Here is an 18029-nt window from a genome sequence, read left to right on the forward strand (position 1 = left end):
CTTGCATTGTTCCCAGTTGAAGACTGAATAGAATGCACCAAGCTATCTGAATAAAGAAATTGTAACAGCTTGCTTGGGTCCAGGCAGGCTTGATCCAGAATATTTCAATAATAAGGTGACAAACCTTTTTTCAACCTGGTATCTTTCTGGGCCTGTCTCCCACTGGTGAGACCTCAGTGAAGGTTAAAACCTGTCTGAATAACAATATACATTTCCAAAAGGAAGTGTGCTTTGCATTATGTTGGGATATTAAGGCATTTGTCAACAACCTAGTCAGGAAGATACTTCAAATACAAACTTTGTTTGCTTATGCGTGGATAAATGACAATATAATTTCTTGTCAAGTATAGATTAGTTGCATTTTATTTTGTTTTTTTTCCTCTGGATTTCTCTAAACATTCCAGTTAATTATATTTAAAATAAAATCCCTCTTAATATGTATTTTAATTGAAAATCGGATTTCAGTGTGATAAAAAAAAAAAAAATACAATTATTCAAATTTAAGTGGATATTGAATCCAACATTATTTCAAAGCCGAATAGAGAAACTACAGGAGTTTCATGCCGAATATAGATACTATAAAAGTTTCAACGGATACAAGCGTAAACCAACCTTTCATGATAGGGCAACTCATAGTAAAGCTGGAGTAAGCTCCAATCACTGTCCTTAGTATTTTCCCCATAATGTAAAACACATCTCCTAGGAGATGTATGATGTTATACATTATGGGGGGAGGTCACTACCCAGACCAGTTTCGACCTTTTTTGTGGTCTCATCAGTGGGAGCTAGACCAAGAATACTCAGGATGAAGCGATGCAGAACTTATACTTTACCGTATGAGTTGCTAAAAAAGGTGTCACAATACAAAAGGCATCAAGAATTACTGAAAAAGAGAGCTAAAAGGCTTCACTTCGGCAATGCAGAATTATTCAAATTAAGTAGATATTGAATCCAACATTATTTCAAAGCCAAATAGAGAAAGTACGAGAGTTTCAGAGAAACCACAAGAGTTTCATGTCGAATATAGATACTATAAAAGTTTCGGCAGGTACAAGCGTAAGCCAACCTTTCATGACAGGGCAACTCATAGTAAAGGTGGAGTAAGCTCCGATCACTATCCTTAGTATTTTCCCATAATGTAAAACACATCTCCTAGGAGATGTATGATGTTATACATTATGGGGGGGGGTCACTACCCAGACCGGTTTGACCTTTTTTGAGGTCTTGTCAGTTTTACATTATGGGAAAATACTAAGGACAGTGATCGGAGCTTACTCCATCTTTACTGCGAGTTGCCCTGTCATGAAAGGTTGGCTTACGCTTGTATCTGCCGCAACTTTTATAGTATCTATATTCGGCATGAAACTTGTGGTTTCTCTGAAACTCTTGTAGTTTCTCTATTCGGCTTTGAAATAATGTTGGATTCAGTATCCACTTAATTTGAATAATTTTGCATTGCCAAAAGCCTTTTGGCTCTCTTTTTCAGTAATTCTTGGTGCTATTGTGTTGTCACACCTTTTTTAGCAATTCATACAGTAAAGTATAAGTTCTGCATCACTTCATCCTGAGTATTCTTGGTCTAGCTCCCACTGACAAGACCTCAAAAAAGGTTGAAACAAGTCTAGGTAGTGACCTCCCCCATAATATATAACATCATGCATCTCCTAAGAGATGTGTTTTACCTTATGGGAAAATTCTAAGGATAGCAATCGGAGCTTACTCCACCTTTACTATGAGTTGCCCTGTCATGAAAGGTTGGCTTACGCTTGTATCTGCCGAAACTTTTTATAGTATCTATATTCGGTATGAAACTCTTGTGGCTTCTCTGAAACTCTTGTAGTTTCTCTATTCGGCTTTAAAATAATGTTGGATTCAATATCCAATTAATTTGAATAATTTTGCATCACCGAAGTGAAGCGTTTTGACTCTCTTTTTCAGTAAAAAAACACAAATTTCTTCAGAGCTAAACTTCAACTTTTGAAGTTTAACTCTGAAGTGTGCACAATTAAATCAGATGTGCAATTAAGTATTGCAAGTTAGCTATTATATATATTTTTTTTGCAAAATATGTAATAGCCAACGTTGATTACCGGTGATAAAGTCAGATCTCTTATTTGTTTTCTTGTTAAAAAATGCTTATTTTTGAGTTTTGCAGGATCACATACTTTTTAGTAATATGTGATCTTACTTTACTTGCTTACTTTAAACCAGAAGTTTTTTTTTTTTAATTATGTGAAAATTTAGATATTGACTCAACTCTTAAACCTCATGTATACTTTTAAATAGATAATACCATGAACAAAATCGATCATGTTAATACTTTAGATTACTGAAATTTGTGATGCTCCTGAAATGTTTACAATATAAAAGAAAATACTAAGCAGTTTTTTTTGGCAATGGAGCAGATCCTTTTTTAACAAATGGCTTAAGAGTTAAATTTACTAAGGTTTAAAAAGAAGAGTATTAATTAACATACCTGTGTCTTGAAAATATAAATGTTGAAAATGCGACTAAAGACTTCATTAGAGCTGAGACAGCATGCAATCCAGATAGTAACAAACAGGTGTAGGAAAAACATGAAGATGAAACAAGAATTTTAAACCAGTGATGAAAAAGTTAAAACCTAAAAGATTATTATTATTATTATTATTATTACGGGAAACTCCAGGGAGTCATTAGACTCATCGAGGGAGGCCCCAAATCATTTTCATCACAACTATTCGACATTCATACAGTATCTATCATACCTCGCCTTAAACTCATTCACTGTCACAGCATCCACCACAGACTCAGGGAGCGCATTCCACTCATTCACTACTCTAAAAGTAAAGAACCCAGCTCTAACACCTTTACTAACCACACTTTTGCCCAGTTTCCATGGATGTCCCCTAGTCCTCCCACAACCAGCCCTGTTCTCAAAAATATCTTCTGAATTAATTTTATAGAAACCCTTCAGTAATTTGAATGTCTCAATCATATCTCCCCTCCTCCGCCTATCAACCAATTTTTGCAACCCACAAATCCTCAACCTGTTCTCATACGGTTCATTCCACAGACCTGCTATCATCTTGGTCACTCGCCTCTGGATCCTCTCCACCTCCTCCCTATCAAGAAGAAACCTAGGTGACCAAATCTGAGCACAGTAGTCGAGATGAGGTCTTATCAAGGCTCGATACAGAGGAACAATAACCTGCTTGTCTCTGCTTGACAACGTATTCTTCAGCAACCAAGTGATTTGATGAGCTGATTTGGCCACTTTTGCAATGTGTCCCCTAAATTTCAATTCCTTATCCACCAACACTCCTAAATCTCGTGCCTCATCAATTTCCTGGAGCACGGTTCCACCAATGCAGTAAACTGCCTCCCATCTTTTCACCCCAAAATGCATAACCTTACATTTTGCCACATTAAATTGACATCCATTCTCCCTAGCCCAGACCTCCAATCTATCCAAATCATCCTGCAAAATTTTGACGTCATCTGCATTCACTATTGCCCTACCCAACTTCGCATCATCCGCAAACAAATGAACTGTTCCTCTCAGATCCTTTCCTATATCATTTATGAACAAATTAAACAGCAGTGGTCCAAGAACAGATCCTTGTGGTACACCACTAGTCACAGGCCGTCTTGTGGACTCTACTCCTGAGTAAACCACTCTCTGATATCTCTCCGTCAACCACCCTCCTATCCATCTCACCAACCCTATGTCCATTCCCATATGCTGCAATTTACTGATTAGAATTCCATGTGGTATCCTGTCAAAGGCCTTAGCAAGGTCCAGCAGAATCACTGTAAACCCATTACCCTTATCCAGTTCAGCCGTCACTGTGTTATAATACGTGAGCAAGTTACTGAGGCATGACCTACCCTTCACAAAACCATGCTGTCCCCGATACAGTATCCCATTTTCTTCTATCCAATCTTGTATTTTCCTCTTGACTATTTTCTCTAAGACCTTGATAATGATTCCTGTTATGCTGATTGGCCGGTAATTTTCAACAGCAGCCTTGGAACCACCTTTGTGCAGTGGAACTATTTTCCCCTCTTTCCACCCCCCTTGGGACTGACCCAGTCCTGAGGCTCAAATTAAACATAATGGTCAAGGGCACTGACAATTCTTTGGCCGCTTCACGTACGACACGAGCTGGTATACCATCCAATCCCACAGATGTATTGACATTGAGGTTCTGTAATAGACTAGTTACCTCTACCTCATTCATCACAATTCCAGTATAAGCTGCATATGTAACCTTTGGATTTTAAAGAACTGAGAATGAAACAAAACCTATTATGTAGTAAGCCAACAAATGATAGGTGCTGGCCATTGATGTTTGTTGATCTGATGACTTTTCAGCATAATGAAATGACCAGCACCCCTCATGTTTGTTGCTGGCTTAATATATATATATATATATAAAATAGGTTTAGTTTCATTCTCAGTTCTTTAAAATCCAAAGGTTACATATGCATCTTGTAGGTTTTAACTTTTTCATCATTGGTTTAAAATTCTTGTTTCATCTTCATGTTTTTCCCACACTCATTTGTTACTGTCTAGTACCCACCACTCTAAATTGCATACTATTTCAGCTCTAATGAAGTTTTTAGTCAAGTTTTCAGCATATATATTTTCAAGACACAGGTATGTTAATTAATACTTTTCTTTTTAAACCTTGCTAAATTTAACTGTTAAGCCTTGTTGTTAAAAAAAAAAAAAAAAAAAAGGAGGGGGGGGTTGCTCCATTGCCAAAAATTGCTTAATATTTTCTTTTATACTGATCATGTTATTTATATAACAGTATTTATTGAAAACCTACAAAAGTGATATGAATGGTGAATAAGCATTGCCTTATAGACACCCACTTCAGCAAAATTGTTTTCAAACTATTTCTAATTATATGTTCTGTATAACTTAATGACATAAAACCTTTCTTTAATGTTGGTGAGGCTAGTTTAATTTCTAGTATTATAATTTTTTGTTATTTTTTAGTTTATCATTTATTTTGAATTTAAGTAAAGAGAATATTTTTATTTAATCACACAGTTCAAGCTATTGTTTATATTTATTTCATAAATTATAATTTTAAAAAATGTGACAATTGTGTTTAGTTTACTTTCCCAATCATTTATTTTAATTTGCAGCAACAATTTGTCGAAGAGGTTCATGGCAGTGGAGTATTGGTATATTTGTCTGCCACATGGTTGGCAGAACTTTATCAGCAAGTTCTATGCATTAATTTATTAGAAGAAGGAGGGTATAATCCTACATCCACTGAGAATTCAGCTTTAATTAATCTACTAACTGGTAAGGCCGTTCTCTGTATAATAATTTTCTTTTTCCTAAATATTTTTATGATATTATGCATTTATGAAAGCTTTAAATAAGTAGTAATAGAAGAATTACTTGAAAAGCATATATTTATAATACATGATATGATATAATCAGATATACATGCCTGAAAAAAGAACTACAATAGATCTATGTAGTATAAACAAAAGTTATCTGATGAACTTAATATTACATTAATTGTTTGATAAACATCTATATTGCGCCCAGCAGTTAAATGTTCTCCAGTGATATTCTGAGATGTAATTATGATTTTTCCAAATGTGCCAATACATAATTTTTTAGTAACATTAAAAAATGCATAATCTGTATGCAGTACAACAGTGGCTTGAATTATTTTACTTTTGAGTCTATATCATAGTAGTATAATAAACTTTTTTTTTTTGCTCTTTCTAATGAAGCCATTTTAAAATCAATAAATTAAGGTAAGAGTGAATTTCAAAGTGGATTTATTGTATAATACTTATACTAAAAAAAAAAAAAAAAAAAAAGACTGATTTGTTCTCAGCAGTGACATCACATAAAATTCAATTCTGAAGTATTCTGTTGTATACTTTCAGTATTACCAAAAACAGAGTAATTTTCCTGTGATTTTCCAATTTTTGGCTAATTATTTTTTCTTTGGAATAGGAACAATAAGAATTTTTATTTGGGTGTTAAATGTAGAGCTTTTATCTAAATCTGAATCTAATACTTCCATTATTTCTAATAATCTTATGTGGGATTGGACTATTTGGCATGTATTTGCAAGTCCTCCAAACCCCAATAATTTACCTGTTTTGAATGGCAAGTTATTTTGCTTCCTAGTTAAAGATACCTTGTTCTGCCTCTCATATTATTTACAACTGTATTCATTTATATATATATATATATATATATGACTACTACTATTAACTCGGAGTTGGGATATGTTCATTTTAATATAAACTGACTAAAAATCCGAGAATTATAACAAATTGATATTTATTTGAAAACGCAACATGTTTCGTTGGGATTGACTTCGTCATGCGATAAGAACATAGAAAGCTATTAAAAGACACTGAAAAAAACATTCAGACACTCTGAAGCTATACAATTATAAAGCTATAATATTCGACTGTAAATTACAGTTATTATGAACTTGAGCTATAGTCTGTGTTAAAGTTTTATTGTTGTACACTTGTGCATGTGTGGAACCACACAATCTCCAGTATCTGATAGTAGAGCTGAAAGAGTCAGGCAAATTATAGCTGAGATTATTGTTCATATGAAGAGGGTCCAAGGTGATTTCTTTTGACTCGACAATGCAGCGTTCTACCTTATTGTGACAAATTGTGAAGTTGTTGTCCAATTTACTTCATGTTGGCGGCTTTCGTTGTTCGTGTTTATTGAAAACAGGACATGGCCTGATAGGGCAGTAGCTCTGGTTCTCTTGTAAGCAATGTCTCTCTGGTGTTCCTTGAGACGTAGGAGGATAGATTTCTCTGTTTGGTCATAGTAAGGTTTTCCGCACTCACATGTGACTTTGTATACACCTGGGAATTGTAGAAGGTTGTGAGATTGTTTGTAGTTGCTGAAACTTGATCTGATTTTTGGGACAGTCGAGAAGCACGTTTATATGTTAAATTTCTTTAAGATTCTACTCAGTTTTTTGGATAGTGTGCTGATATATGGCAAGGAGATATAACCTTTGGAGTTGTCCTGTGTCTCTACGTTGATGGTGGGATAATTGTTTGTTGATACTTTTTAAAGAGTAGCCATTGCTTTTAAAGGTCCTTTTAAGATGTTGTAGTAGTTCTTTTTTTAGTTCTTCTTCATCTGACAGTACAGATCTTGCACGATTCGCAAGAGTTGATATAATACCCAACTTTTGCGCTGGATGGTGATGTGAGGATGCATGCAAATATCTGTACATGTGTGTTGTCTTTCTAAATATAGAGACTTTTATTTATTCAGGCATCTTGGTGAGTTTAACATCTAGGAAACAGAGGGAACTATTTTCTTCAATCTCCATGGTCAATTTGATATCCTGATGGAGGTTGTTTAAGTGGTTGAGAAACCTGTGAAGATTCTCAATACCATGCTCTCATATGAGGAATATATCATCCACATATCTAAGCCAAATTCTTGGTTTTAAACCAAAAGAGGAGCTTGCCTTTTGTTCAAAATCCTCGAAAAAAATGTTGGCTAATATAGGAGAGAGGGGGCTTCCCATAGCTAGACAGCATTGACTCACCCACCTACAGGTTATCTAAATATCTGGCATCATTGTTAAAAGCTTATGCGGGAAAATCTTCTTATATTAAAAACTCAACAGATTTTGTCTCTAAAATCAAGGACTTAAAACTCAAATCTTCTGACATCATGGTGAGCTTTAACGTGGTAGCACTCTTTACCAACATTCCGACCCAAGAAGTTCTCCATATTTTAAAGAACAAGATTTCAAATAAAATGTTCTCTCCACTATTTCACTGTGTAAACTCTGGCTATTTTGAATTCAAAGGTAAACTTTATAAACAGGTTAAAGGATTAGTTATGGGAAGCCCCCCTCTCTCCTATATTAGCCAATATTCATTTTGAGGATTTTGAACAAAAGGCAATCTCCTCTTTTAGTTTAAAACCAAGAATTTGGCTTAGATATGTAGATGATATATTCCTCATATGGGAGCATGGTATTGAGAATCTTTACAGGTTTCTTAACCACTTAAACAACCTACATCAGGATATCAACTTGACCATGGAGATTGAAGAAAATAGTTCCCTCTGTTTCCTAGATGTTAAACTCACCAAGATGCCTGAATCAATAAAAGTCTCTATATTTAGAAAGCCAACAGACACAGACAGATATTTGCATGTGTCCTCACATCACCATCCAGTGCAAAAGTTGGGTATTATATCAACTCTTGCAAATCGTGCAAGATCTGTACTGTCAGATGAAGAAGAACTAAAAAAAGAACTACAACATCTTAAAAGGACCTTTAAAAGCAATGGCTACTCTTTAAAAAGTATCAATAAACAATTATCCCACTGTCAACGTAGAGACACAGGACAACTCCAAAGGTTATATCTCCCTGCCATATATCAGCACACTATCCAAAAAACTGAGTAGAATCTTAAAGAAATTTAACATACAAACATGCTTCTCAACTCTTCCAAAAATAAGATCAAGTTTCAGCAAAACTTGATCTTATTTCTGAAACAATCTCGCAACCTTCTACAATTCCCAGGTGTATACAAAGTCACATGTGAATGCGGAAAACCTTACAATGGCCAAACGGAGAAATCTATCCTCCTACGCCTTGAGAAACACCAGAGAGACATTGCTTACAAGAGAACCAGAGCTACTGCCCTATCAGGCCATGTCCTGTTTTCAATAAACACAAACAACGAAAGCCACCAACATGAAGTAAATTGGACAATAACTTCACATTTGTCACAATGAGGTAGAACGCTGCATTGTCGAGTCAAAAGAAATCATCTTGGACCCTCTTCGTATGAACAATAATCTCAGCTATAATTTGCCTGACTCTTTCAGCTCTACTATCAGATACTGGAGATCACGTGGTTCACACACACGTACAAGTGTACAACAATAGAACTTTAACACGGACTATAGCTCAAGTTCATAATAACTGTAATTTACAGTCGAATATTATAGCTTTATAATTGTTATAGCTTTAGAGTGTCTCAGTGTTTTTTTCAGTGTCTTTTAATAGCTTTCTATGTTCTTAATGCCTGATGAAGTCAATCGCAATGAAACATGTTGCGTTTTCAAATAAATCTCAATTTGTTATAATTCTTGGATTTTTAGTCAGTTTATATTAAAATGAATATATATATATATATATATATATATATATATATATTATTGAATTGTGTGATATTCTATATATATATATATATAGGTTCAAAGGGTCAAAGCTTAAGAGTCAAAGCTGTATAACTGAGAGGAGACCTCCACATAGCCTTTAAAGGAATGCGGAGAACCGACCAGGGCTTCTGACCTAATGTCCAATCCTCACCTTCTCGTGGTGCACCCTGTTAGGTATCTACTTGGATACTAAACGGACGAGGATGGGCTGGCAATTTGGGATTTAGCCGACCAAATTGTATTCTTATTGGTTAAACCAAAATATAGAATGATGGTACAACATGACAAAATTTCATGCCGGCTGGGGCGTCGCCCGGTTAAACAAGGCCCCCGTTGTTTTCACCAGGGAACCAGAGCGAACAGCGAAAAGTCAGCTACTGGAACAAATCTGAAAATAAACCCCAACTCAACATCACCAGAGTTAAAGATCGGTACTATCAACGTAAGAAGCCTGAATGGCAAAGAAATGGAGCTAGCTGAGGAATTAGATAAGTACCAGATCGACATAATAGGGGTGACTGAAACAAAAAAGACCAAAACTGGTGAGCTCTTTCTGAGCAATAAATACAAAATGTTATATTCAGGCAATGACAATCAAGGAAAAGAAGGAGTAGCCATAGTATTCAACACAAAATACGAGGCTAATCTTCTTGAATGGTAGGCAGTCTCAAGTAGAGTAATGTGGGCAAATATGAGAATGGGGAACTGGACAATGAGACTTATTTGTGCCTATGGTCCCACAGAAGGTTCTACTAAGGTAGAAGTGGAGGAATTTTTTGAGGCTTTAGAAAAAGCAACTGACACAATGAAAAAGGAAAAGTTGGTCCTTGTTGGGGATCTAAATAGCAGAGTAGGAAATGATTGTGAGACATACAAAAATATTTTGGGAAAATTTGGAGAAAAGAGCAAAGCTAATAATAATGGCAAATATCTGTTGGATTTCTGCTCAGGACATGGACTGGTCATTACTAACACCATGTTCCAACATAAAAATGTGCACAAATTCACATGGAGAGAAGAGGCTAGGAATAAGAAAAGTCTCATTGACTATGTTATTGTTGATAGTGATATTTTCTCCCTGGTGCAGGACACCAGAGTGTACAGAGGATTTGAAATTGGAAGTGATCACTATTTAGTCTTGAGCAGGATAAAATTGAATTTCATATTGAAAAGAATAACATGTAAGAAAGTTTTAAAGCGAATAAAAGTTGAGCAGCTCTCAGATGTGAACTGTAGACTAAAATACACAAAGATTATTGAAGAAAAAATGAAAGAGTTTGAGAACAGGAATCAAACCTTGGAGATTCAGTGGCAAACTCTGAAGAAAACATTGATTGATTCTGCCAGAGAGGCATGTGGTGAGGTTGTTTGTAAGGATAAAAAAATCGGAACTCCCTGGTGGACACAGGAAGTTAAAGAGGCAGTGAAGGAAAAGAAGAAAGCATACCAAAAGTTCCTGGCAAATAAGTCAGCTTGTGCTCTTAGAGAATATAGAGACAAATGCAAGAATGCTAAACACTGTGTAAAACTAGCTAAACAAAAGTCATGGGAGGACTTTGGCAAGAATATAGAAAATAAATATCAAGAAGGTGGCAAAATATTCTGGAGGTTGTTGAAGAAACTTAAGAATGGAGGAAAGAGTGCTGTAAAAGGAATTAGAGATGATAAAGGTGACATGAAAACGGAAAAAAAAAGATATCCTTGAAGTATGGAGTAATTACTTTGAAAAACTGCTAAATGAAACAAGCAGTGATGACAGCACAGCGGTAAAAAACACTGACCAGGCATGCAGTCAGAAATACATATCCATACTTGAAGTAGAAAAAGCCATCAAAGGTTTGAAATGTGGAAAGACAGCAGGAGTAGATGATATTCGACCAGAAATGCTGAAGTATGGTGGTATAAGAGTATTACAGTGGCTGCACTGCATAGTTCAGAAAGCCTGGACAGAGGGACAAATTCCCGATGATTGGAGTAGAGCTCTCATAGTACCCATATATAAAAAGGGAAATAAAACTGCATGTGAGAATTACAGAGGTATTTCCCTACTGAGTGTTCCTGGCAAGATCTATGCAAGTATACTTGAGAAACGGCTCAGAAGAATTGTGGAAGAAAAGCTTGGTGAAGAACAAGCTGGATTCAGGCCAAATAGAGGCTGTCAGGATCAGATCTTCACTTTACGACAAATAGTCGAGAAAGCATGGGAATATAACAAAGATCTGTATTTAAGTTTTGTCGATTTGGAAAAGGCATATGACAAGGTGCCAAGAGAGAAGCTATTCAATACGCTGCAGTTATATGGTGTCAATGGGGTATTATATCAAGCAATACCTAGTCTTTATTTGAGTTGTGAGTCAGCAGTTAGAATTGAAGGAAGTACAGGAAGATGGTTTAATGTTAAATCTGGTGTGAGACAAGGATGTACATTATCCCCTCTGTTATTCATTATCTATATGGATCACATTATGAAGAAAAGTGGTATTAAACATGATATCAAAATTGGAGATGTTAATGTCAGCTCTTTGCTTTATGCAGATGATGTTATACTTCTAAATAAATCTGCTACAAGTCTGCAAGATTCTCTGACTAAATTGAATAGCTGTTGTAATAGATATGGTATGAAGGTCAGCAATAAAAAGACAAAGACAATGAAAATAGGCAGAATCATTGAAAATGTCAACTGTGTTGTGAATGGAGAACCTGTGGAACAAGTTAAACATTTCAGCTATTTAGGCACGATTTTTACTGAAGATGGTAAATTAAATATAGAAATAGACAACAGAATCAGTAAAGCTGGTATGGTGGGAAGTCAATTGAATAAATTCATATGGAATAAGAGAGAAATTAGTCGGAACACTAAATTAGCCGTATACAAGACAGTGTTCAAACCAGTTTTAACTTATGGATCTGAGAGCTGGGTCAGCAGTAAAACACTTGACCGAAGACTAGAGACCACAGATATGAGAGTCCTGAGAAAGATTATAGGCGTGAACAGATGGCATCAATGGCAATATCATATTAAAAACGAGGATATTAGGAAAGAACTTGACATTGTCAGCATCCAGGAATGCGTTAGCAGAGCTAATCTCAGGTGGTATGGTCACTTAAATAGAATGGGCAAGGAAAGATTAGCAAAACAAGTGTTCTCTGCCATTGTGGCAACAAAACGACCCAGAGGAAGGCCAAGATATAGGTGGATTGATACGATACAAAGTGCTTTAGACGATAGAAATATAAGATCTGATAATGTTGGAGTCTTGACAAGTAACAGACTGATTTGGAAGACAATTGTAGATAGGAAATTAATAATGATGTAATTTTTTTCATGTAGTACTATCATATCCTGTACACCCCTTGAGGGTACATGGCAGGAATTTGATGATGATGATGATGATATATATAGAATATCACACAATTCAGGGTCCTTATGGTATACAACACCTGTTTTATGGTATAGTTCACGCTCATTATGACAAACCACTGAAAATTTTGAGCGAAAACTCCATATCATTGGTGCTCTAAAAGAAATTGCTACAGTAAATGTTCCACTACAACAAATTGTTCTTTCATTACCTAGAAGTTTGCTATAGTGAGAATTAACCATAATTGTTTGTTGATTGTGGTCATGGGCTTGTATATAACTGTTTCCTTCTGTTGTCTGTCTGCTCTGAAGATGTCCTAGATAAATAAGACAGAATGTTTGCTCTAATGTCCTAGAGCAAACATTCCAAAAAAACCAAAAATAATCCTAGTATCCTCTTATTTGAAACTGGTAAAGGATAAGACATTTGCAAAACAAATCAGGCAAGGATTATTTTTGGTCAAGGTTTAGGAGCAAGCCACTTTTTGATTATAAACCAAATTTGTGTGCTATTATCCAATATCATTCCTGGGAATTTTTTATATTCAGTTACAAATATGTTATCATTGAACTAAACAAATAAAAAAAGTTATCATTCACATTTTCTTAATAAATGTTAATTTTAACTAAAATATTTTCAGAAAATTTTTATTGTTAATGTGCATATTAGCAATAACAGTATAATAAAAGTATAAAATACAAATGGATACATAATATATGTTGAAAGCAAGTGTTAAAACTTTAAGAATTATATGAAAATAAAATCAGAAATTACATGACAATAGAAATTAAACATCATTAATGCTTTATTGTTAGACCTTTTATCATTGGTCTACTTGTTTCAACAAAGATTTGATATTAAATTAAATAAATGAAGAGAAAATAAACAATAGTGATTTTTATTTTTCTTTAATGAAAATTTCACTCATGGAAGATTGTAAAGATATAGTATTACCTTACTACAATTCTCCTTGAACAATCATAGTAATTTTTCAATCTCTTTCAGACTTTTATTAAGTAGAGTGGTAATTTCACTTTGGGAAAATCAAACTCATATATGATCTAAAAGACATTTACAGAAATCCTTATCTCAGTTGGATTTGAACCTGCGGGTTGGAGAGTAGAAATGTTATCCACTCAGATCCAGGGTGGTGGTAGATCTAGTTGATTGATCGATTGACATCTTAACAGCTAGTTTAATAGTCTGGTAGTAAGTAACCTGTTATAATAGCTGATAAGATGTCAGACACTATGATAACTCAGCAGTGTCTTAAATTTCATTATGAATAGACTAGCAGAAGAGAAGACTCTCTCTCTCTCTCTCTCTCTTGCTTTCTACCTTGATTGAAATAGGAAGAGTGATAGAGCATGAAACAGGAATTTTACATTGCAAGTTTACAATCTAAAATGCCTTTCTATCTAAAATGCAATCTAAAATCATTAATTTCATCGATTATGATTTTAAGGATATAAAATTCAAAAAATTCAAACCAAAACTTAATATAATTGCAGAGGAAAACGGCAAGATCTTAAATGACACTAATGACATAGCCAGAAGATGGAAAGAGTATTGCACCGAGCTTTACAAGGACCCAGCTATTCAACAACAAGAAGATGAAGGAGCTATGGAAAACACGGAAACAGAACCAGAGATCCTCAAAAGTGAAGTAGAACAAGCAATCAAAAAATTAAGAAAAAACAAAGCCCCAGGTCCTGATTCAATACCAGCTGAAATGTTGAAAAACCTTGGAGAGAATGCAGTCAACTGGATACATGATTTATGCAACAAAATCTGGAAGACAGGAAGATGGCCGAATGACTGGACCAATTCCACCATTATCCAAATATACGAAAAAGGCAATCACAACAACTGTGAAAACTACCACGCCATTGCCCTTATCTCACATACCAGCAAGATTTTACTACACATTATTAAGGAGAGATTACAAAGTTTTGTAGACCATCAGATCTCAGAAGAACAAGCAGGATTCAGAAAAGGTCGAGGGACTAGAGATCATATATCTAACATCAGACAAATAATTGAAAAAACATGGGAATTCAACTTAAGCTTTTATCTATGCTTTATAGATTACTCCAAGGCCTTTGACTGCATGAGGTGGGATATCCAAGAATCAGGAATACCAAACCATCTAATAACCTTCATAAAGAACTTATATTAAGGAAATCAAGCAACAGTAAGAGTTGAAAACTCACTGTCCCCTGCATTCCAATTTGAAAAAGGATGCATGCTTTCACTATTACTATTCAACCTTTACAGCGAAACTATAACGAAAAGATCTCTAGAAAAGTGGAATGGTGGCATTAAATTAGGTGGCCGAACAATCACTAACCTACAATATGCAGATGACACAGTGATAATAGCAACAAGCAAACAGGAATTAAAATCCATCCTAAATCAATTAGAATGGGAAAGCCTAAACCACGGTTTACGAATAAATCAAGATAAAACCAAAATAATGATTTTAAACAATGCAGAAGAGATAGATATAGAAGGAATTGAAATTGTCTACCATTTCAACTACCTTGGAGTGATAATAACAAAAAAAAATGGATGTAAAAAAAGAGATAAGAAGAAGAATAGCACTAGCTATGAAAGTGATGACTGATTTAACCAAGATCTGGAAAGACAAGTACATCTCCAAAAAGACGAAAATTTGCTTGTAGAAATCTTAGTTTTTTCGATCTTTCTCTATGCTTCTGAGTCTTGGACTATGACAAAAGGTGACAGAAGAAGAATTGAGCTCTGGTGCTGGAGAAGATTGTTAAGAGTGTCCTGGACAGAAAAGTGAACAAATAAAAGTATCCTAGAAGAACTGAATATCCACACAAGACTGATAAACATAATTGAAAAGAGAATACTGCAATATTTTTGACACATATGCAGAAGGGAAGGCAACTGCCTGGAAAAAGTAATCATCCAGGGTAAACCATGTGGGAAAAGAAAAAGAGGAACCCCCCAACAGGTGAATTGACCAAATATCAAGAATCACTGGACTTAAACTAGAACAAGCAATAAGAGAAGCACAGGAGAGAAAGAAATGGCAAAGCATCATCTCATGAGTCCTCAGACATGAGGAGATCCGAGAGAGCGAGATGGTTTTTTTTTAGTAAGAATATTATACTGAGTGTGAAACTAATGTGATGCCAAAAAGTTGTTGGATAGTTTTAAGTTATTTTCAAACCAAATATGAACAAACATCACTACAGATGAGAGTATGACAATTGCAAACCAACTCAAGTAAGGCTCATCAATTTTGGGCAAGGATAGAAATGGGAAACTCTTTTATGAGGTACCAGATTTTCACCATATTTTTCCAACATATGTATCTAATAAAATTTAAAATATTTATAAAATGAGAATGCCTATGAAATTGATCCAAGATTGATTACATTCACAATGCAGTGACAAGTATAAAAAATATCAAATATTATTCTTTCACAGATAGGATATGTCAGTCCCAGCTTCAGAATCAATCCTTATCCTTCCATTATTACTTCAGTCATCTATGATTTTGCTTTTCTGCAGGACAAAATAGAACTTTTCTTAGTAATCTTCTTTCTGCAATTCTTTCAATTTTTTTCTGTTTGTTTTCTCTTTATTCTGCTATTTTATCATTTAGAGTGTGCACATTCAACTCTTTTCTGATATGATCTAATCTTGTACATCCTTATAATGGTTTTTGAGAATTACATTTTTGCCATTTGTACTTTAATAGTCTTTTTTGTTATTGTTGTTGTTTAAGAGTCAATTTATAGAATTTTCATCTTTTCACATTTTAAATTGTGTTCATTTTTTTATGAGTGTTGTTTCTGGTTGCTATTTTATATTAATTTTCTCCAAACTTTTGAACCGTATCTTGTATATTAAGGATAAAGGATACTCTTTCTCGACATTCTCCTCTCTCTCTCTTTGGAACAGTAGATCCTGTGCAAAGTCCATTATCATTCTTTGCATTTGTGTACATACTCAGAACATACTCAGTGTACATACTCAGAAATTCGTTATGCATTGTGTGCCACCATTAACATGTTTCAGTGCTGCATTTGAAATGGCTGTGAAGTTCTTTTTCACAGTATTTATTAATATCTGGCCCTCAAAAGAAAGGTCACAAGACCTATAACTCATTATGTGCTGAGTGTCACTTCAGAAGGTTTAAACATTGATGTTTATATAATTATTTCCTCAGTGTGAATACACTGATAATGGCATCTCATAAGTAATAGCGCTTAGCACTAATATTTCAATATCGCCACTTCTTATGAACAAATTTATGCATTCATTATTTTCGAAGTAATTTTTTTTTACATCTAAACAAGACTTCAGCTGCCAAAGAAAAAAATTACATCATAAAACATAAAATGTTGTGTGTGCCATATACAACTGTAAGCAAAAAGAAAACATTGTTAAATAGCAACTTTATCAAACATTAGCATATTACAATAAATTGCTTACCTTGGGATTCAGTTCATATTATTATTTGTTGGAATATATGCAGATATCCTGCTTTCACTGCACTGTTGATTGCCATGATTTTTGTTGTCTCTATGAGCTATCCTTGCAACTGAGGTTTACAGCTCTTGAAGTATGCCTGTAGACTCTGAATTCCTGAATGATTGTTTCCACATCAGACTGCTAGGATTTTTGTACCACCTCTCCAAGCACCCTTTGGTTTCTTGTTGTTTCTTGGATCTTCCAGTGTGTTTTAGTGCTGAGGATGGATTTTCTGATACTGAGGTGGTATCCTTGCATTTCTGTTAACTGATAATTTAGCTTATAGTTGGCTTTGGGTGATGAAGCTTGTTACTGGTGGCTTCACCAGTTAGGTTACTGATACGAAAGTTGCTCTCCATATGCCATTGACAGTATGCCAATGTACCCTTTGATGTTAGAGCATTATCTGTTTATGTTTGCAATTTAGGTCGTATGCTCCATGAGGACAGATATGTGCCTAATAATGTGTTTGTCTAAAAAAATTTAGTGTCCCATTACTTTAACATAGTGGATATTGATTGCAAATAAATCAGTTGTAAATATATATATATTTTGCACTAACAAAAGAACTACCTTACTTGTTAGACAGGATCTGACAAAGTTTTTGATGGACCTAATGTGTTATATATCAACCCCCCCCCCCCCCACACACACACACAGAGAAAGGATTGCAAAAACACAATAGTACATGAGTGCCATATGTGGACAAGAAAGAGAGAATAAGAAGAGTGAAGAAATCTTGATGAGACATACTTTTTTTTTTTTTTTTTTTTTTTTTTTTCTTCAAAAGAACAGAAGCAAGATTAAGTTAATGAATTTGAAATTGGACAATAAATAGATGAACAGCAGCTGCTGGTGTTCTTATGGTTTTGGAAGAAAGTGAACGAATGATGGCGGTCAGTTTAGCAAAAAAATTGTTAATGTAAATATCTATAGAAGGCAAACTGAATGTCTAGGA

At 34.7% G+C, this 18029-nt stretch overlaps 1 protein-coding gene across 4 annotated transcripts in view; it reads left to right on the forward strand.

Moving 5' to 3' along the window:
- The window catches only part of LOC150096041 (brefeldin A-inhibited guanine nucleotide-exchange protein 3), a 377536-nt gene that overhangs the window by 136756 nt on the left and 222751 nt on the right, over positions 1-18029 (forward strand). For all 4 annotated transcript variants that reach the window (XR_016549919.1, XM_090408931.1, XM_090408932.1 and 1 more), the window contains exon 18: positions 5143-5305. Coding sequence is in view for 3 of the 4 variants with exons in the window: in XM_090408931.1 (XP_090265057.1) it covers positions 5143-5305 (163 nt within the window). In the remaining variant the exon portion in view is untranslated. The remainder of the gene's footprint in view (positions 1-5142; positions 5306-18029) is intronic.

Source organism: Typopeltis vanoorti, chromosome 19 (genome assembly GCF_054136105.1).
Source record: "Typopeltis vanoorti isolate ZY-2024b chromosome 19, IOZ_Tvanoo_1.0, whole genome shotgun sequence".
NCBI classification, from domain to species: Eukaryota; Metazoa; Arthropoda; class Arachnida; order Uropygi; family Thelyphonidae; genus Typopeltis; species Typopeltis vanoorti.